Source organism: Mobula birostris, chromosome 3 (genome assembly GCF_030028105.1).
Source record: "Mobula birostris isolate sMobBir1 chromosome 3, sMobBir1.hap1, whole genome shotgun sequence".
Lineage (NCBI taxonomy): Eukaryota > Metazoa > Chordata > Chondrichthyes > Myliobatiformes > Myliobatidae > Mobula > Mobula birostris.
Window position 1 is genome coordinate 60,996,125 of NC_092372.1, and position 22,986 is coordinate 61,019,110.

The window sequence follows — 22,986 nt, forward strand, 5'->3', positions numbered from 1 at the left end:
CAACTTTAGGTAGGTTTCAATGAGATCTCCCAGCATTCTTCTAAATTCCCATGAGTGCGGGGTCAAAACTGCCAAATGCTCCTCATATATTAACCCCTTTATTCCTGGAATCATCCTTTTGAAGATGTGGGGCCCAGAACTGATGACAATACTCTTAGTGTGGCCTGACTAGTGCTCAGCATTATCTCCTTGCTCTATTCTATTCCCCTTGATATAAATGCCAACATTATATTTGCCTTTTTTACCACAGACTCAACCGGTAAGTTAACCTGCCGGGAGTCTTGCACAAGATTCTACACCTCTGATGTTTGAACTTTCTCCCCATTTAGATAATAGTCCACACTATTGTTCCTTTTACCAAAATCCATTATCATATATTTCCCAACACTGTATTCCATCTGCCACATTTTTGCCTGTTCTTCCAATTTATCTAAGTCCTGCTGCAATCACATTGCTTCCTCAGCACTTCCTACCCCTCTACCTATCTTCATATCATCCACAAACTTTGCCACAAAGCCATCAATTCCATTATCTAAATCATTGACAAACAATGTGAAAAGCAGCGGACCCAATACTGACCCCTGAGGAACACCACTGGTCACCAGAAGCCAATTAGAATAGGCCCCCTTTTATTCCCACTCGCTGCCTTCTGCCTGTCAGCCATTCCGCTATCCATGCCAGTATCTTTCCTGTAATGCCACAGGATTCTATCTCGTTAAGGAGCCTCATGTGTGGCACCTTATCAAACACCTTCTGAAAATCCAAGTAAATGATATCCACTGCCTCTTCTTTGTCCACTCTTTATATAAAAAAAAACCTCTTGGTATCCTGCTTTATATTATTAGCTAGTTTGCCCTCATATTTCATCTTTTCCCTTTTTATAGCTTTTTTAGTTGCCATTTGTCAGATTTTAAAATCTTCCCAATCCTCCAACTTTCCACTCACTTTTGCTACCTTATATACCCTTTCCTTGGCTTTTATACAGTCCTTAACTTCCTTTGTCAGCCATGGTTCCCTACCCCTGCCGTTGGAGAACTTCTTCCTCTGTGGGACATAGCTATCCTGCGCCTTTTTGTGAACTATTCCCAAAAACTTCAGCCATCTCTGCTCTGCCATCATCCCTGCCAGTATCCTCCTCCAGTCCACCTGGGCAAGCTCCTCTCTCATGCCTCTGTAATTCCCTTTATTCCATTGTGATACAGATACATGTGAGTTATGCTCCTCCCTCTCAAATTGCAGTATGAATTCAATCATATTATGCTCACTGCCTCCTAAGTGTTCCTTTACATTAAGCTCCCTAATAAGTTCTAGGTTATTACATAACACCCAATCTAAGATAGCCTTCCCCCAAGTAGCCTCAAGCACAAGCTGCTCTAATACCATTATGATTCCCATAATGGTTATTTTATTCTTGCAATTTCTTAACTCCACCCACCCACAAATGATTTGCTGGATATGGAGGCTCATGGGGTGGTAGGTAAGGACAAGGGGAACTTTATCCCTGTTATGATTACGGGAAAATGGGGTGAGGGCAGATGTACAGGAAATGAGATGTACAGATGAGGGTGAGGGAACCATTGATGGTGGTGGAAACAATTTTTTTGAAAAAAGAGGACATCTCAGATGCTCTAGAATGGAAAGCTTCATCCTGAGAAAAGATATGGTGGAGTCAGAGACACTGAGGGAAGGAAACGGCATTTTTGCAAGTGACAGGGTGGGAAATGGTATAGTCAAGATAACTGTGAGAGTCAGTATACTTGTAAAATATGTCAGAGATGGAGATAGAGAGAGTAAGAAAGGGAACATGACCAAGTAAACTTAAGGGTAGGGTGGAAGTTGGAAGCAAAGGTCATGAAATTGATGAGCTCAGCATGGGTGAAGGAAACATGGTCTCCTTAGTGAGGTCCTGTGCAAAGGCTAAGTAAGAGGAAATGACTGAGAGCTGCCTTCTGGTAGAGGTCAGTTGCCAGACTACAACATGAGTTGCCCTCATATGCAGGTTTGATGATAAAGTGGGGATTGTTGCAGAGGAAGTGGAGGACAGTGTGTTCAGAGTGGGTGAGTTTAGAATAGGTGAAAGGAAAGGTGAAGTTCAAAATTCAAGACTTTTACTGTTAGAGTTTTCAGCCCATTTGATCTTGTGGAGGTTCACACCTGAGTCAAACCTATCCTTTCATCTCTTTATACTGGAATGCTTGATGTCCCATCAGCATTTAAAAATGAAAAGATCAATGGCAGGCACAAGGTCAGAGTGAGATGTCCAAGCAGAGACTGAAAACAGGAGAAGGGGTCATCAGTGAGAGTTGGGGAATCCTTATCAAAGAAGTAGGCTTGGGGACAGAAGCAATGGAAGAAGAGCTCAGCGCTATGGGTGGAGCGGAATTCATTGAGGAGCGGGTGATGGGAAGTAAGGCCCTTGCTAAGGACAGAACATTCTGCCGCAGAGAAAGGAAGATCGAAAGGGATGATGAAGACATAGCAGGTGTGGGAGCTGGGGTCAAGGGAGGATTAGGGTGTTCAGGGAGGAAGATATGGGCTCAGAGGAATGAAGGGCGGGTGAGGGGTAGAGGGGAGCCTGAGAGACCAAGAGTGGGTAGGAAGATTGTTGGAAGAAGAAGAGCAGTAGGACTCAGCGGCAGTAAGAAAGATCTCAGCCTGGAGGTGTTGGAGCCAGAGCTGGAGGAACTGAAGATTACTTCCAGTACCTGCAGAATCTGTAGTGTTTGTGATTTGCAGAATGAGCTCAGCAGAGGGAAGTGGCCAATCGATATTTTGGGTCAGGATTCAACATCTGGACTGAAAGATGGGCGGGGGGGGGGACAGCCTCTATAAGGAGATAAAGGGAAGGTTATGCCTCAGGTGTAATGCTTCATAAGATCAAATAGGCTGAAAACTCTCATATACTGTAAAGGCTTAATTGTGATTAATGACCTGCTGATAAAGTACTGAAGGGCATTCAACCATGCAACCTCTTTAGCTGAGAGGTGTCAACACTTTATGAAAAGAAGCATGAGTCAGATAAAGGAAGAAGTTCACTAAGTATACAGCCTCTTCTGTAATCACAAACTCACTGTCACTCCCAACCATCTGGAAAATTGTTAGAGGCTGAAATAATTGAATTTGAGCATAGCTAAGTAATCAAAAACAAGAAATAAATTGGATTGTGTACAACTAAACAACCTATTATTTTGTAACATTCTTTCTGAATGATTAAAGTTGATAAAAAAATAACTTTATGAAAATGCAGATATTCGGTTCAGAGTATCGAAAATTACAGTGTTTTTCTGAATTCAGTAGAAGACATTTTTAGGGATTTTTTTTTCAAAGAGAATAGAGCAATGAGGCATAAGAGTGCAACTTTATCTTAATTCCTGTACCAGGAGGGTATACAATACCGCCAATGTATTTGTCTCTGAGTTCTTGCCCATGCACATGCTATGGTAGCAGAGTTTTATCCAACAAATAATTTTCAGGCTTCTGATGAATTATATTGATAAAATTTGATGAAATCCCATCCAGTATATTGGATATTAATCATACAGGTGTTTGCCACTTGGGATTCTACCTTGAGATATTTATAACAGAATAAAGATGATAATAAATAGCCAGGCACTGGTTTTGTGCAGGAAGCTGTTGCAGAAAATTCTGGTGAAGCAGCATCTTGTAGAAAATTAGTTTATTAACATTACTCTCCTCCATCTGGCAAAATTAGCCTACAGAGATTAGGCCTGACCAATAAACAAGACTTGCTTTTTAGTAGGTTAATTGACCATTCTAAATTGCCCTATGAATAGGTTAGCGTTAAATAGGTGGGCTGCAGGGCGGTGCAGGGCCTTGTGCTGGAAGGGCCTCTGCTGAGCTGTATCTCTAATAAATATCTAAAATAAATAACTAAATCTAATTGAGCAATTCCAGATGAATCCAAGAGTGAAAATTTTACATTTTGAATAATGAACACCCATAAAATGAACAAAATAGATGACTGTTCATTGATGAAGCGCTGTCATGAAACTGATATTGAGCAGAATATGTAACTGATCAGACAAATTCAGAGTAAATGAAGCCAGCAATGTTTACTTTTTTAAAACGAATAAAAATTCCTTTCTTTATCAATTCAATAATTACACACCAACTTTTCACACACTATTGTGTTTACCTTTTCTGTGGACATTTTAATTCAGGCTTCTGCTGACTTTAAAGTTGAAAGCAGCATTTCCTGCCTGAGTGGCTCACAAAGATGAATCTGACATTGAAAGGAAGAAATAAGACCCTCGCATCCATGTACTGAACTACCAAATTGCTGGCCTCATTTCAAATTAAACTAATGATGTAATTTCACTTTGAACATTTGAACTCACTAAATAAGCTGTGGCTTGGTATTTCTGGAATTTGTGTTTTGCATTCCTTATATCCTGTTGGAAAACTATTTCTCTTGGACAGAAAAATATTTCAGGGCAGATTTCTTTGCTGTGTAAAGGTTACTTTTTAACTTGCCACACAAAGTATGTTGTCTAATTGGATTGGAACTTCAGCTACAGTATGGCATGAATCCCTTCAACCCACAATTTAAACTAATTCCATCTTTGTTTATTTCAAAAATAGACTTTCATCATAATAAAAATATATATACAAAAGAAGAAACACTGCAACACTTCCACATTTATGGTTATTACATACAGTGGGGTTTTTTTTTTGAAATCATGGTACTATTGCTACAGATGTTGAACATTTTGAAAAGCTCAAACAGATAAATAGAGGGATAGCTCAAGCGAAGCGGCCAGTGCGTGAGTGGGCCAGTGAAGGAGTGGAGCTTTGAGGCTTTGACTCGAGAGATTCTGGCAGTTTTGGCAGTTGGTCTGTGCAATCAAGTCAATCAAGATTTGAATATATCAGCAGAAAGCCATTGATTAGACAATCAAGATTTGAATAGCTCAGACTCAGCAGAAAGCAGCTGATTGGGCAGTCGAGTTCAGGTGACCAAGTATCTTGAAAAGCTCAAACAGATAAATAGAGGGGTAGCTCAAGCAGAGCGGCCAGTGAGTGAGTAGGCCAGTGAAGGAGTGGAGCTTTGAGGCTTTGACTTGAGAGGCTTCGACGAGAAGAGATGGAGGACAAGCTAGCTCGCAGTTAGTTTTTACAATGTCTCCTGAGACAGTGATGTGCCTCTCATGTGAGATGGGGCAGTCTTGGGGGAACGCCCCTCTCCCGCAGAGTCACATCTGCCAGAAGTGCATACGGCTGGGCGATCTGGAAGACCGTGTAAGGAATCTGGAGCAGCAGCTGGATGACCTTCGACTCATAAGGGAGAATGAGGCAGTCATAGATGAGAGCTAGTCACACCTAGGCTGTCGGAAGCAGGTCGTTGGGTGACCGTCAGAGGGGGGAAGTGAAGGTGAGCAGACAGGTAGCACAGAGCACCCCTGTAGCCATTCCCCTGAATAATAAGTTTACCGTCCTGGATACTGTTGGCGGGGACGACCAACCAGGTGTGAGCCACGGTGGCAGGGCCTCTAGCACTGAGTCTGACCCTGTGGTGCAGAAGGGTGGGACAGAGAAGGGAAGAGCTGTCGTCATTGGAGACTCTATAGTCAGGGGAGCAGACAGGAGATTTTGTGGACGTGAGAAGGACACCCGCATGGTTTGTTGCCTCCTGGGTGCCAGGGTCTGGGATGTCTCTGACCGGGTGCACGACATCCTGGTACGAGAGGGAAAGCAACCAGAAGTTGTGATACGTGTTGGGACCAACGACATAGGCAGGAAGAGGGATGAGGTCCTGAAGTGTGAGTTTCGGGAATTAGGCAGAAGTCTGAAGAACAGGACCTCAAGGGTGACGTTCTCAGGATTGCTGCCAGTGCTACGTGACAGAGATGGAAAGAATTGGAGGAGATGGCAGTTGAGTGCGTGGCTGAGGAGTTGGTGCAGGGAGCAGGGATTTAGATTTTTAGATCATTGGGATCTCTTCTGGAGAAGGTGGGACCTGTACAGATTGGATGGGTTGCACCTGAACTCGAGGGGGAGCCATATCCTTGCAGGTAGGTTTGCTAGCATGGTTCGGGAGGGTTTAAACTAATTTGCAAGGGGGATGGGACCCAGAGTGATAGAGCAGTGAAAGAAGTGCATGGAGTAAAGCCAGGTCTAGCATACAGAGAGGCTTTGGACAGAGAAGCAGAATAAACAGTGTAAAGACAGTAAGGTAGAAGGGCTGAAATGTGTGTACCTCAATGCAAGAAGCATCAGGAACAAAGGTGATGAACTGAGAGCTTGGATACATACATGGAATTATGATGTAGTGCCCATTACAGAGACTTGGCTGGCACCAGGGCAGGAATGGATTCTCAATATTCCCGGATTTCAGTGCTTTAAAAGGGATGGGGGGGCAGGAGAAGGGGAGGGAGGGGTGGCATTACTGGTCAGGGATACTATTACAGCTACAGAAAGGGTGGGTAATGTAGCAGGATCCTCTTTTGAGTCAATATGGGTGGAAGTCAGGAACAGGAAGGGAGCAGTTACTCTACTGGGGGTATTCTATAGGCCCCCTGGTAGCAGCAGAGATACAGAGGAGCAGATTGGGAGGCAGATTTTGGAAAGGTGCAAAAATAACAGGGTTGTTATCATGGGTGACTTTAACTTCCCTAATATTGATTGGCACCTGATTAGTTCCAAGGGTTTAGATGGAGCAGAGTTTGTTAAGTGTGTCCAGGACGGATTCCTGTCACAGTGTGTGGATAGGCCAACCAGGAGGAATGCCATACTAGATCTAGTACTAGGTAATGAACCGGGTCAGGTCACAGATCTCTCAGTGGGTGAGCATCTGGGGGACAGTGACCACCGCTCCCTGGCCTTTATAATTATCATGGAAAAGGATAGAATCAAAGAGGACAGGAAAATTTTTAATTGGGGAAAGGCAAATTATGAGGCTATAAGGCTAGAACTTGCAGGTGTGAATTGGGATGATGTTTTTGCAGGGAAATGTACTATGGAAATGTGGTCGATGTTTAGAGATCTCTTGCGGGATGTAAGGGATAAATTTGTCCCGGTGAGGAAGATAAAGAATGGTAGGGTGAAGGAACCATGGGTCACAAGTGAGGTGGAAAATCTAGTCAGGTGGAAGATGGCAGCATACATGAGGTTTAGGAAGCAAGGATCAGATGGGTCTATTGAGGAATATAGGGAAGCAAGAAAGGAGCTTAAGAAGGGGCTGAGAAGAGCAAGAAGGGGGCATGAGAAGGCCTTGGCGAGTAGGGTAAAGGAAAACCCCAAGGCATTCTTCAATTATGCGAAGAATAAAAGGATGACAGGAGTGAAGGTAGGACCGATTAGAGATAAAGGTGAGAAGATGTGCCTGGAGGCTGTGGAAGTGAGCAAGGTCCTCAATGAATAGGGAACTTGATGATGCTGAGGACATTATGAGTGAGGTTGAGAGGGAACTTGATGATGGTGAGGACAATATGAGTGAGGTTGATGTTCTGGAGCATGTTGATATTAAGGGAGAGGAGGTGTTGAAGTTGTTAAAATACATTAGGATGGATAAGTCCCTGGGGCCTGACGGAATATTCCCCAGGCTGCTCCACGAGGCGAGAGAAGAGATTGCTGAGCCTCTGGCTAGGATCTTTATGTCCTCGTTGTCCATGGGAATGGTACTGGAGGATTGGAGGGAGTCGAATGTTGTTCCCTTGTTTAAAAAAGGTAGTAGGGATAGTCCGGGTAATTATAGACCAGTGAGCCTTACGTCTGTGGTGGGAAAGCTATTGGAAAAGATTCTTAGAGATAGGATCTATAGGCATTTAGAGAATCATGGTCTGATCAGGGACAGTCAGCATGGCTTTGTGAAGGGCAGATTGTGTCTAACAAGCCTGATAGAGTTCTTTGAGGAGGTGACCAGGCACATAGATGAGGGTAGTGCAGTGGATGTGATCTATATGGATTTTAGTAAGGCATTTGACAAGGTTCCACACGGTAGGCTTATTCAGAAAGAAGGCATGGGATCCAGGAAAGTTTGGCCAGGTGGATTCAGAATTGGCTTGCCTGCAGAAGGCAGAGGGTGGTGGTGGAGGGAGTACATTCAGATTGGAGGATCGTGACTAATGGTGTCCCACAAGGATCTGTTCTGGGACCTTCACTTCGCGTGATTTTTATTAACGACCTGGATGTTGGGGTAGAAGGGTGGGTTGGCAAGTTTGCAGACGACACAAAGGTTTGTGGTGTTGTAGATAGTGTAGAGGGTTGTCAAAGATTGCAGAGAGACATTGATAGGATGCAGAAGTGGGCTGAGAAGTGGCAGATGGAGTTCAACCCGGAGAAGTGTGAGGTGGTACACTTTGGAAGGACAAAACCCCAAGGCAGAGTACAAAGTAAATGGCAGGATGCTTGGTAGTGTGGAGGAGCAGAGGGATCTCGGGGTACATGTCCACAGATCCCTGAAAGTTGCCTCACAGATGGATAGGGTAGTTATGAAAGCTTATGGGGTGTTAGCTTTCATAAGTCGAGGGATAGAGTTTAAGAGTCGCGATGTAATGATGCAGCTCTATAAAACTCTGGTTAGGCCACACTTCAAGTACTGTGTCCAGTTCTGGTCACCTCACTATAGAAAGGATGTAGCAGTATTGGAAAGGGTACAGAGGATATTTACCAGGATGCTGCCTGGTTTAGAGAGTATGCATTATGATCAGAGATTAAGGGAGCTAGGGCTTTACTCTTTGGAGAGAAGGAGGATGAAAGGAGACATGATAGAGGTGTACAAGATAATAAGAGGGATAGATAGAGTGCCTCTTCCCCAGGGCACCACTGCTCAATACAAGAGGACATGGCTTTAAGGTAAGGGGTGGGAAGTTCAAGGGGGATATTAGAGGAAGGTTTTTTACTCAGAGAGTGGTTGGTGCATGGAATACACTGCCTGAGTCAGTGGTGGAGGCAGATACACTAGTGAAGTTTAAGAGACTACTAGACAGGTATATGGAGGAATCTAAGGTGGGGGCTTATATGGGAGGCAGGGTTTGAGAGTCGGCACAACATTGTGGGCCGAAGGGCCTGTACTGTGCTGTACTATTCTATGTTCTATATGGCTTATGGGGCAGTACACCCTTTCATTTTTTGAGGGGCATCCCCATCTGACTCAGCCCCTCCATGTCCTGTAGTGAAGAGCCTAGTCTATGGACCTTCCCACCAGAGTCTTTGCATTGGCTGCACCAAGCTTCAGTACATCTCTCAGTGTGTACTCCCGCAGACTGGAATGTGCCAGTCAGCAGCATTTCCTTACAGACATTTTGTTGTACTGGAAGGCCAACAAGTTTCAGCCAGTTCAAAGTGTGGCTTTTAGCAAGCTGATGACCTTTCAGTAGCACTTCTTGCCTTTCTCAGTGTGTGTACCCCTGGGAACACTCCATAGATCAGAGAGTCCTCTGTTCTGCATCTGCTGGGGGTGAACCAAGACAAGGACCCTTGCATCCTTCACCACACGCTCTTAACAAATCCAGTCTGCAAAGAGGTGAGTGACCATCTCTTTCCCATCACAATTGTCCTGACAGCAGTGTGTGTTAGGATTCTGCCATCTGTACAGGAAGGATGTGACTGAAGGCCCCTCTCATCATGAGAGTTCTTGATGTTTGTTAACGAGTTCTGGCGATGAGACATTCTGCCGGTGATTTGGACAGTTTGTTCAGGGAACCACTCCACAGAGTCCCTTGCCTTGTTGTTAACTCTGTTTGCCTGCACAGGGGCTATGTCCCTCTATTCCCTGCCTAATCACGTGACTGTCTAAATAGCTCTTAAACATAGGACATAGCATTAGAGAGAGGGGGGAAAAGTTTTAAGGAGAATTACGAGGCAAGTTTTTTAGCAGCTATTTCAAAAGTTGCTAGAAATGTGTAATACATCATTGAATTTATCTCAGTGATGAATGACAATTTTAAAAATTATTTTTAAAATCAAAGTTATTCCCTGATCTGTATAACGATGTGTTTGTGCCATTTTCAGCAGTATTCTTGAACACAATAATTGTTAATTTCTATATGTGTGTGTTGGTATTGAATTGTTTCTAAGCTTGTCATATTGGCAAAGGCCATAGTTTAAAGGCAGCCTTATGAAGTCCATATTGCTTGCTGGGGATGATTATGAGATTCACAGGCTTATTATGCACCAAGAAATGATGGTGAGTCTCTCTTCTTTCATTTCAGCCATGTTCACTGTTTTCTACAGTACATGCTTGACTCAGGATGGATTTCATAAGCATCTCACTGGGAGTATTGTCATCACGGTCTACTCCAGCCTATAGCAACTTCATCAAACCTCTGATATTTAAACAGGAAATCCACTAGTCCTCCAAGAGTTTCCTTTCTAAATCTGTAAAATGCTCAGTTTACAAAGTGTGTGTAATGTGGCAAAAATACCTTCACAAAAAAATATAAGTTGTAAAGTATTCATAATGAAGCAGTGTGACTTCTGCCTTGGAAAAGGGGCAGTGAGCTGTACAGTGTAGTCTGGATTATGACAAAAATACTGTTCTATGTTGTTAACACGATAGGTGAGCCGGCCCCATCCCAGTGACCATCCCTTACTAATGGTGTTCCTTTTGGGTGGAGTCACAATCTCAGAAGTACGAATGATAAGAGACCTCATCTCAACATACAAACCCAACTCTCAGGTGAGTAATATTTGCACTTGACTGATGAAGTGAGTCAACATTGTACATCTTGAAAGCAATTGTTACTCTTTTAAATAATTGCTTCTCAGTCCTAAAACTGAGGACTGATAAGCTAAGGTTTACGCTGGCCTTTCAATTTTCCAATTGACTTTCATGGATTTAGGCTCAGGGAAGGAGGAATCAAAGATTTCCTCTTGCTTTCTGTTGAGCTTGAATTGGTTTTGATGCGTGTTAAAAGGTCTGGATTTGATTGTGAAATCCTCCATAGTGGAATAATTTCCTTCATCTACAGAATAAATTAATGCATTGGAATGCCCATTAAAGGTTATTGGTATCTCTGTCATTTCAGTAAAGAGAACAAGAGTTCATGATGTCTTCGTCTGCCGCTACAGACCATAAAACTATGTCTGGCCACAGCTGCAAGTAATATCTCTATAGTTTATTAGTGCAGCTTACAGAGAGTGGATGCTGAGCGAGAATAAATAAAGAGTAAGTTGAGAAGATTTTGAAGGTATGGAGTTTTAGGGAGGATGAGGGTATAGAAACATAGAGAACCTACAGCACAATACAGTCCCTTCAGCCCACGATGCTGTGCCAAACATGTACTTACTTCAGAAATTACCTAGGGTGATCCATAGCCCTCTATCCATGTATCGATCCAGGAGTCTCTTAAAAGACCCTATTGTTATTGTTTCCGCCTCCACCACCATCGCGAGCAGCCCATTCCACGCACTCACCACCCACTGCATAAAAAAACTTACTCTGACATCTCCTCTGTACCTGCTTCCAAGCACCTTAAAACTGTGCCCTCTCGTGTTAGCCATTTCAGCCCTGGGAAAAAGCCTCTGACTGTCCACACAATCAATGCCTCTTATCATCTTATACACCCCTATCAAGTCACCTCTCATCCTCCAAGTCAAGTCAAGTCGCTTTTTATTGTCATTTCGACCATAAACTACTGGTACAGTACACAGTAAAAACGAAACAACGTTACTCCAGGACCATGGTGCTACGTGAAACAACACAAAACTACACTAAGACTAGTGAGACAACACAAAAACTACAGTAGACTACAGACCTACACAGGACTACATAAAATGCACAAAACAGTGCAGAGCAGTACGATAAATAATAAACAAGACAATAGGCACAGTAGAGGACAAATTACAATATAATGATAAATGATGTAGATGTCAGTCTAGTCTCTGGGTATTGAGGAGTCTGATGGCTTGGGGGAAGAAACTGTTGCACAGTCTGGTTGTGAGAGCCCGAATGCTTTGGTACCTTTTGCCAGATGGCAGGAGGGAGAAGAGTTTGTATGAGGGCTGCATGGGGTCCTTCACAATGCTGTTGGCTTTATGGGTGCAGTGTGTATTGCAAATGTCTGTAATGGTGGGAAGAGAGACCCCGATGATCTTCTCAGCTGACCTCGCTGTCCGCTGCAGGGTCTTGCAATCCGAGACAGTGCAATTCCTGAACCAGGCAGTGATGCAGCTGCTCAGGATGCTCTCGATACATTTTCTGTAGAATGTGGTGAGGATGGGGGGGTGGGAGATGGACTTTTCTCAGCCTTCGCAGGAAGTGGAGACGCTGCTGTGCTTTCTTGGCTATGGAGCTGGTGTTGAGGGACCAGGTGAGATTCTCCGCCAGGTGAACACCAAGAAATTTGGTGCTCTTAACGATCTCTACAGAGGAGCCGTCACTGTTCAGCGGAGAGTGGTCGCTCAACACCTCTGTCGCTCCAAGGAGAAAAGGCCAAGTTCACTCAACCTATTTTCATAAGGCATGCTCCCCAATCCAAGCAACGTCCTTGTAAATCTCCTCTGCACCCTTCCTATAGTATCCACATCCTTCATGTAGTGAGATGACCAGAACTGAGCACAGTACTCTAAGTGGGGTCTGACCAGGGTCCTATAAAGCTGCAACATTACCTCTCAGCTCTTAAACTCAATCCTATGGTTGATGAAGGCCAATACACCGTATGCCTTCTTAACCACAGAGTCAACCTGCGCAGCAGCTTTGAGTGTCCTATGAACTCGGACCCCAAGATCCTTCTGATCTTCCATACTGCCAAGAGTCTTACCATTAATACTATATTCTGCCATCATATTTGACCTACCAAAATAAACCACCTCACATTTATCTGGGTTGTGCTCCATCTGCCACTACTCAGCATAGTTTTGCATCCTATCAATGTCCTGTTGTAACCTCTGACAGCCCTCCACACCATCCACAACACCCCAACCTTTGCGTCATCAGCAAATTTACTAACCCATCCCTCCACTTCCTCATCCAGGTCATTTATAAAAATCATGAAGAGAAGGGGTCCCAGAACGGATCCCTGAGGCACTCCACTGGTCACTGACCTCCATGCAGAATATGACCCGTCTACAACCACTCTTTGCCTTCTGTGGGCAAGCCAATTCTGGATCCACAAAGCAAGGTCCCCTTGGATCCCATGTCTCCTTACTTTCTCAATAATCCTTACATGGGTACCTTATCAAATGCTTTGCTGAAATCCATATACACTACATCTACTGCTCTGCCTTCATCAATGTCTTTAGTCACATCCTCAAAAAATTCAATCAGGCTCGTAAGGCATGACCTGCCTTTGACAAAGCCACGCTGACTATTCCTAATCGTATTATGCCTCTCCAAATGTTCATAAATTCTGCCTCTCAGGATCTTCTCCATCAACTTACCAACCACTGAAGTAAGACTCGCTGGTCTATAATTTCCTGGGCTATCTCTACTCCTTTTCTTGAACAAGGAAACAACATCTGCAACCCTCCAATCCTCCAGAACCTCTCCCTTCCCCATTGATGATGCAAAGATCATTGCCAGAGGTTCGGAAATCTCCTTCCTTACCTCCCACAGTAATCTGGGGTATATCTCGTCTGGTCCTGGTGACTTATCCAACTTGATGCTTTCCAAAACCTCCACGCATGCCCTGTTTCTTAATGTCTATATGCTCAAACTTTTCAGTCCACTGTAAGTCATCCCTACAATCGCCAAGGTCCTTTTCTGTAGTGAATACTGAAGCAAAGTATTAATTAAGTATCTCCACTATCTCCTCCGGTTCCATTCACACTTTTGCACTGTTTCACTTGATTGGCCCTATTCTCTCACATCTTATCATCTTGCTCTTCACACTTGTAGAATGCCTTAGGGATTTTCTTAATCCTGCTCACCAAGGCCTTCTCATGGCCCCTTCTGGCTCTCCTAATTTCATTCTTAAGCTCCTTCCTGCTAGCCTTATAATCTTCTAGATCTCTGTCATTACCTAGTTTATTGAACCTTTTGTAAGCTTTTCTTCTTGACTAGATTTTCAACAGCCTTTGTACACCACGGTTCCTGTACATTACCACCCTTTCCCTGTCTCGTTGGAACGTACTTATGCAGAACTCCACGCAAATATCCCCATTTGCCACATTTCTGCTATATATTTCCCTGAGAACATCTGTTCCCAATTTGTGCTTCCAAGTTCCTGCCTGATAGCTTCATATTTCCCTTTACTCCAATTAAATGCTTTCCTAACTTGTCTGTTCCTATCCCTCTCCAATGCTATGGTAAAGGAGATAGAATTGTGATCACTATCTCCAAAATGCTCTTCCACTGAGAGATCTGACACCTGACCAGGTTCATTTCCCAATACCAGATTAAGTACAACTTCTCCTCTTGTAGGCTTATCTACATACTGTGTCAGGAAACCTTGCTGACACAGCTAACAAACTCCACCCCATCTAAATCCCTTGCTCTAGGAAGATGCCAATCAATATTGGGGAAATTAAAAATAAGTATGGTGAACTGGAGTGGACCATACATGGAGTGAAGATTTGTGAGATGGGGGCAGTGAAAGGCAAGCCATATCTTGAAAGTTTACAGATAAGAGTACTATGTCAATCAGGAAGTAAAGGCACCAAGGCTAAAGCAGAGGTAGATTAGAAGTGAACATTTTTGTTTGAAGATATGATCTGACATCAAAAAAATAAACATTGTGAAGAACGTAGAACACTACAATTTGAAACTGAGAAATCAAGGAGACTGCAGTAGCAATTTAATTTTACTTTGTTGCAGTGTTCATGTTGTTTGTGAAGAAATCCAGTTGAATAGATATTTGCAATAAAAAGAGATGAGAGTATAGTTGAACAACACACTCTAGGATACTGGAAAATAAATATGAAGTGTTTGGTGCGAACTCTGCCAACAAAATGAGCTAATTTAGCCAATAGATACCAATTGCCCAAAAATTCTATCTGATGCAACAATAACAGGGGTCTTAGTCTCTAAAATTCATATGCAGTAAAAGACTGATACGTAAACTATCCAAATAATGGTATATCTGGTTCTATCATCACACTTTTGGAAGAATGTGATTAGAATCGAAAGGGTACTGAGGAGATTGCCGGGGTCGAAGTGTCTCAGTTCTCATGACAGGACAGATTTGTTTTCTTTGGAGTAGTGGAGACTGGGAGTTATATAAACTTTTTATGGCGTGCATAAGGTAGATAGTAGGAAACATTTCTCCAAAATAGAAATATTTAAAACTATATGGTATAGATTTATGGCAATGATAAGAGGTTTAGAAGGGATCTGAGGAAGAACACTTTCACCAAAAGAGTGATTGTATTCTGGAACATCCTGAGTGAATAGCAGAGGCAGAAACTCTCACGACATTGTAGATGTAACTAGTTGAGGTCTTGAATCACCAATGTACACAAGGCTACAGATGAATGCTGGCAAATGGGATTAGTATGGTGTGGTAGGCATGAGCGTATTGGACTGACCATAGGGCCTGTCTTTATGCTGTCTGACTATATGACTCTGTACCTCTTCTAAGTTATTTGATATTTTCTTTTCTGTAAATTGGAAAACATCAACACTCCCAATAACTGATCCAGCCTGCTACCAGTCAAGTTGATCCATTTTGAAATAAATTTTACATATCTCAATGACATGTTTACTGTAAATGGCTTCAAAAATAAACCAAAGGATAAGAAATTTGCTATGGTTTCAGTTCTGGATATTCATAAGGTACCCTCGAGTTTAAAATTCATTATAATTCCCTTTGTAGATTGTCCAAACCAAGTACAATACTAATTGAATATTTCTACTGCAAGTGTAAAGAACTTGTCATATTTTAAGTCAGTTTCATGCTGAAAAACCCACACCCAACAAAAAGCCGTCTTAGATTAGGAGCTGATTTTTTTCTATTGAGGTTCATTCAACTGGGAAACCACTGAATATCTCCTTCCAGAGCATACAGATGCTTTTCAAGTAATTCCAGGTTCCCGTTTCTCCAGTTTTCTGTATGCTAGTTATGCCAGGAGAATAAAATCTACCAATTTGTGAGAAATATGCCTTTATTAGTTCCTGAACACCGTCTCAATTAATTTGAAGGTGATTTTTTTTGGGAAGTTTTTTTCTGGGCCTCATTATCTTGCATAATCTAACAACATCATCCTTCAGTCTCTTTCCTTATTTGCCAGCCACTCAAGATTTGCCTCATGGATCATAGCTGCAACTGAGTGGATGGTTTGTTACTCAGATTGTGCACAGGTGTCTATAGCATTCACAGCAAAGTAACCACGGCTGAGCGGAATCCGCTTCAAAACACATTGCATCAGGAGAGGAACAAAACTTTAGCTGGCAGTTAGCTCTCCATGCAGTACAACTAGGAATCAAAACCTCAGTGGATTCCAGTTCATTGGGTCATCAGTTAATCGGGGCAGCCACTTATTTGGGAAAACTTTTAAAGAACAAAAACAAATTGAAAAATAGCTGTGATTCCCTTTGTTTATTTGGGACACAATGCTACTTAACTGGGGCAGGAGACAGTCAGTCACATGCACTCGTGTGGCCATAAGACACTGCACTGTGCTTGGAGTAAACAGTTGCATCGGTTGCTTGTGCTTGTGTTAGGTTATCCATTTGGGCCGACAGACACCGATTCAAAAAGCAGTGATTTGGGATACATTTATTTTTAAACTGAGACCTTTGCCATGAAAAGATTTGACACTAGCTAAAAACCCTGCTGGACCAAATTAAAAGCCAGCTTTCTGACACCACTCACCATCAGCTGGCAGAGATAACTGGAGTGCCAAAACCTACAATTACACACCTGATACATCAGCAAGATAAATGGCGAGAAGAATGGGTGTTATGTGAGTAGCAACAGGGGCCATCACAAAAACAAAAGTCTGAATGTAAGGACCCAGATGTTGAAGAGGCCCTGAATCAATAGTTGTCGATTATAACTAAGACAAGGTGTGCATGTTGGTGGACCAATGTTAAAAAACAAGTCAGAGGAGTTAGCTGAGAAGCTGGGTCACAAAGATTTTAAAGCAACAGGTGGTTGGTTGTCTTAATAGGCACCACATTAATTTCAAGAAAACACTCACAGCGAGAAAGGTAGTGCTGATAGTAAGTGCATGAACATGGAAATTCACCAAACTCCCCAACTTGTTTCAAAAATTTTGTGCCGATATCTACAATGAAGATGAAAGAGGCTTTTTTAATCATGCCACACCAAACAGTTCCCTTGGCAACAAACACACTACAATATCAGGTTCAAAGGAAGCATTGGATCGCATAACTATGTTGTAATGTTCAAGTATGTCAGGAACTGATTAAAAGGAGTTATTGGGAAAAGCTTTAAACCTTGATGCTTTATGGATAGTTTACCAATTGCCAGGTAAAACACAATGAATTCAGATGGTGGTAACCATGATGAACTAATACTTAGATTTATAGTACTGTAGTAACATTGGTAGTTTACTAATGTGTTCTATTTAAATACATAATTTTTTACTCAGTTAAACAGGGGTTTGGCTTTTTGATACCTTTTTAACTATTTCCCTTAAACTTCAGATTATTAGGGCAGCCACTTAATAAGGCCAAAAGGTACTAATCCCAATGTGCCACAATCTAATGCAATCTGCTCTATCTTCTGTTACTGTCATTTAAGCTTAATTTCACTATTTCACTGAAAAAGCTTCAACATCATCTATTTTTCCTTACAAAGGTATGCAGTTGGCTGCATGTTCATCAACAAATCAATTTCCTCCTCAAAGAAATATAATGCTTTTAGAGTGGACCCAAGGGGTGTCTCGTTCATTTTAAAGGGTCTTGTTAGGAAGGTTCAATAAGGCAATTGCTGCAAAAAAAAAACACAAAAATGCTGGAAATGTAAGGCAGCTTGATTGCCAATTGAAAGAGAGAATCACAGTAACATTTCACTTGTGACCTTCAAGGGAACTCTGGTTTCAAATTCTCCTCAAAACATTAACAATGCTAGCAAGTTTTACTTTCTTTAAAATGTTTATCTACCTGCTGTGAATTGCATTACTTCAGATTTTTAAAATTTCTAACATTCCTGCAGTCAGATTTCTTTTATGTTTTTAGAGAATCATGGAAAACAAATCAGGAGTAACCTACCCTCAGTAGCTGAAAGCATGTTGGCTAATGGATCAACTGATCCTGCTACAGCATTTCTATCTTTAGCTACATATAAGTGTATCAAGGTTCACCCTATAACTGTGTAATTTAAAAACTGGAGTACTGTATTGTAGTTATGTGATCTAGAAAGAGGTTGCAGTCGACCAAAAAATAAATCATATTGTGTTATATTTTTAAAATACTGCAAAATGCAGTATCTAAAAATCTGATACAACCTTTTAAGAGTGCTGAACTAATTACAGGGCCAATGAGTACTGTATCAGCTTTGTGTAGGTTTTACTCAAGTTGCAGGGGATACCCTCGGGCAGATTTCTTACTCTTTGTAATATGATTCTGTAAACTGTTCTCCCAAAATCAATTTGATTGTTGGCAGAGTATGACTTCTGGTTCAACTTGCTTTACATTCTTGTGCGAGAATGTCTACAATGGCAACTACACATATTTCACTTTGAAAACTGGGAATTTGTGTCAAGGAGTTTTTCGGTGGCATTTTTTTACATTTGATTTGATCCTGAAGAGGCATTCTTTCATTGCCACAAATAATTATTAATGATGAATGAGCCTTGACAATAAACATAGCAGGGTATCTATGTCCTCTCCTTACATGCAAGCAACCTAGCCCATTGTCCAGTACTAGCCCAGGATCATTCTAACTGTGATAGCCCCGTGACCATACTACATGAATACAGGATCAAATGAGAGGGTAAATCATAAAGCAGTTTAATGTCACCATTAGTACTTTATATTTGTTATCCAAATTTGCGACTTTCCATTAGTTAAGGTAACAGATTTGTAAACACATGGCTCAGATTCTGTTTATCTTTTCTGTTTTCAGGTGATTGTGCTGTCCACTCAACTACTAACACCACTTGATGTGACTCAGCTCATCTTTGCAAATAACAGACTACATCCAGATATTGGAGTGTAACAGATGCCGTGTTGCTAGCCATAAATTTTCAACTGTTCTGCAAACTCAGAAATCCAAGACATCTACCTGAATATATGAAAATAAATGGATATGCTGCAAATTGCCTCAATGCCCTTTTGTGATAAGGGATGACACAAGTCAAGTAACCTGTCTGACATTCAAATGAGCCATGTAAATAACCGTTTTTTCATTTTTATCAAGGCTGTGGGACTTGGCTTTCAAAGCAGTTTTTTCCAGAATATATTTTTACCCTAGCTTGAAGAGTTTAGAATTTTATATACACACAGTACTAGTGCTTTGAAATAAAAACATCAGTATTAGAATAAACATACCAGGATTTCTAGATTACTGTTGTGCTTAGTGAAAGGATGGTATTCCACTCCTGAAATCTCTGGTCAACTTCTACTTGTCTACATGTTCATTGTACTAACTGGGTAAGAGGCAGAGTTTGTATTAAATACTTTAAAATCATAATTTTGGCTAAAATGTTCAGTGACTTTTTTTTAAGTAGATACTCTGGGATACACTTAATATATTTCATGTTTAATTGAGGACAGCATTTTAATACTAGAAACTCAGCATGAGCTCTGGGCTGACTTAAATAGCAGTCATAAGTGACCCACTATACAATCATGGAATTAGAGAATTCAAATAGTCGAGATTAGATATGCTTAAAGTGCTTGGTCACACAAGTATGCTTGGAACCCAGCTGACATTACAACAATTAGAACGTGGCAAAATAAACATACTCTAACTTGACAATCATACTGTACACAACCATTTCTATGAAAGTAAATACAAGATCTTTCATAAAACACTAGTACACTTGGTTCAACTGTTTATTTGTCAACATGCTGGAAAGTATGCGCTCTTTGGAAAGGAATTCCTACTGCAGACATCAAAGAGCCCGGCTATCCATAAAGTGCACTTAGAAAGACATTTCAAGCCCATTGCACTTAAGACTGTAGGAACCCCATTCCATTAAGACAGGCATTGTCCAACTTGGCTTTGACATTTGACCCAAGTTAAAACTAACTCCAATTTGGAACACACTGCAAATGCTGGAAATGCAAAGCAACACACACAAATTGCTGGAAATGAATAAGTAGTCAACATTTCAGGCTGAGACCCTTCTTCAGGACTGGAAAGGAAGGGGAGGGCAAGGAGGGTAACTAGAAGGTGAGGGCTGAAGAGGAAGGGATCTGATAGAGAGTGGATCATAGGAAAAAAGGAAAAGGAGACCCAAGGGAGAAAAAAAAATCAATTTTTCCTCCTGGTTAAAAAAAATTCCCTCCCCCTTCCCACTCTGGACTCTTATCTCTTCTCACCTGTATTACCCCTCCTCCAATAGTCCACTCCTATCAGATTCCTTCCTCTCCAGTCCCTTAACTTTCCTACCCACACCTTCCAGCTATCTTCCAGCCCCTCTCCCCACCCTTTTTAATCTGGCATCTTCCCCCTTCCTTTCCAGTCCTAAAGAAGGGTTTCAGCCCACAACATCAACTGTTTATTCATTTCCATAGATTGAGCTCCTTCAGCATATTGTGGTGCTCCAGTTTGGAAGCTGTTTTGTATTGGATGTGGGATGAAATACTTTATCATACTTCTATTAACATTTTCATATTCTCTCAGGAACGGGGGGGGGGGGGTAGAATAAAAATGCAAGACTGAAGCAGATGATTTTGTACCGCAGCAAATGCTACCTCATACTGGCTAAAATGAAGTGGAAAGAGAACAACTTTGCCTATGTAATAGCTTTATTCAAATGAAGCTAGCTCATTGAGACTCCACATATGAAGGTTGCATATGACTTCTGACATATTTGAACAGCCATCCAAACCAGCACATGGAAACAACTATGGGGATGATTATTCCACATAGTTCACAGCTTCTAGCAGAGGGCAATTCGGAGTATAAGATCAGAGCCGTCTTTGAATTCTTCGCATGCACTCCCACAGCACAAGAGCAGGATTGTCCACACATTCAAGTTTGTGAAACAGTATTATAAAACAAAGCAACTGATGTGCTACCAAGCAGTCAAACTGATTTACTTTTTGTTTAAAGGAATTAACAAAGACTCCAATTTGAAATCGCTCTGTCCCATCTGGGCCATGCATCAGTGCATATTTTACACAAATCACTACAGACACTGCAAAATCAAAACCTACAAGGCTCCCAATAGGGAGCACAGAAGTCAACTTCAGATACTTCTGGTCTGGTCCCACCATGTTCAAGAGAATAACAGTGATCACTGAAGTACCCATTTTCAAAAATCACTTCTTAATAATGATCAAAGATCCAAGTGAATGATTAAATGGACAGTCTGTTCTGGGTAGGTCATTCAGTTTCTAGTATAGCCTTGGCTTTCCAGATTTTCACACCCATGTTGATTTGTCACAGTATTTTACAAAAAAGTGACTAAGCACTTCATATCAGGATCTTCAGGTGTCAGCCTCAAACAGATGTTGCAGTTCGTACTTTAGCAGAAAGAGCTTGTTTGAAACGCCGCCGCAGATCTAGCATGTTTGGTGATTTTGGCCTGGGTATAATGGATGTTTTTCTTTTTTCAGCATTGCTGCTCATTTGTTGCTTACTAATTTCTTTACAAAGCACATGAAATGCATTGTACACGTCATTATAGTTTTCACTGGCAGATACCTCATAGAAGGTGCATCCAAGTATGTTTGCTAATTGGAGGCCATGATGAGGTTCCACTTGTTTAGCATGAAGGAGGTCAGCCTTGTTTCCAACAATTATGACAGGAACTCTGTTTTCTGGATGCACACGGCAGACATGCTGATGGAGGTGACTAATCATTTCATAACTTTTGTAGTCTGTGATTGAATAGACCAGTACAATTGCATCAGCCCACTGTATGGATCTGTTAAGCAGCTCGTTGCAGCTAAGACTCTGCCCATTTATCTAGAAACGAGAATAAAATGTGATCAAGTTTGTATCAAAATGCAAATGCTGAAAAAGTTTCAAAGGATTAATAATACTCCAAGCAGAAACATGATGAATGGAAATGTCAGATTCCATCTAGTTTAAATATAGCAGTGAAAAGTTTACTTTGTAGATAACTCAAAAACTCAAAGGTCAAATACAAAAGCCATCCAAATATGTGCCATGTTGCATTTCTGAATCATTTGGTTTTGTTTGAGCCACATAATGGCTTTACTACCATAGAGCCGTGTTGATTCAGCTGTACAGCTCAAAAGCACAAAAAGTGTCAGACTTCAGCAAGGAATCAAAGGAGCAGTCTGATTAAAGTAGCACTTCTATTCGCAGGAAACAGACTGACTAGACTGTAAAAATTCTCTATTTTATACTTCAAACATGGGGGCTTGTGGGCAAAGTTACAAATTGAACTAACTAGACTGAATGCAACATTTTAGTTTTATTTGAAAAAAAGCAAACCCAGGGGAACTCATGGTTTTTTTAAAAAACAAAAAAGCTTAAAATAACAAACAGCCAAAACTTTCTAACGTTGCAGCAGATCTAGTCATAAAATACAAGTCATTAATATATTCTCATTTTGTTAAAATCCCAAGACATCACTACGTAAGTGGCATTCCAAGTATGGTGGGCCTCCCATGGTTTCTCCATAACTCAGTATCAAAGCATAGAGTTCTCCCAGCTTGGAATGACGGCTGGAACTGATCTCAGAAACATGAAACAGCACCAGAAGGACCTGGGAGATGGCAGAAAGGATCACTGGGGGCAGCTTGAGGTTAATAGAAAGTTCACAGTAGGAAACAAACTATAGTGGACTGTTAATCAGAGGCATTGGGAAGAAAAACTAGTTGGAATGTATTCAGTCTTTAAGCAACAACATTAATCATCAATTTGGTTGAACTCGAGTGTTTCTAGTAACATTTGCTAAATGTACATTTAAATTTACACAAAAACTAGCCCTAATGGAAACACCAAAACCTGCATATTGCATTCAGGCAGGATGTTC

General features: G+C 41.5%; 2 protein-coding genes across 3 annotated transcripts in view; one reads left to right on the forward strand and one right to left on the reverse strand.

Moving 5' to 3' along the window:
* scfd2 (sec1 family domain containing 2) overlaps positions 1-19,499 on the forward strand; it is a 302,066-nt gene extending 282,567 nt beyond the window's left edge. Inside the window, exons 8-9 of the mRNA XM_072252713.1 lie at positions 10,520-10,639; positions 18,933-19,499. Coding sequence (XP_072108814.1) covers positions 10,520-10,639; positions 18,933-19,025 — 213 coding nt within the window. The 3' untranslated portion in view covers positions 19,026-19,499. The remainder of the gene's footprint in view (positions 1-10,519; positions 10,640-18,932) is intronic.
* Positions 18,814-22,986, reverse strand: part of rasl11b (RAS-like, family 11, member B) — a 74,530-nt gene continuing 70,357 nt past the window's right edge. Inside the window, exon 4 of one of the 2 annotated variants that reach the window (XM_072252715.1) lies at positions 18,814-21,947. In XM_072252715.1, the coding sequence (XP_072108816.1) occupies positions 21,480-21,947 (468 nt within the window). In that variant the 3' untranslated portion in view covers positions 18,814-21,479. The remainder of the gene's footprint in view (positions 21,948-22,986) is intronic. The other variant, XM_072252714.1, reaches the window with a different exon arrangement.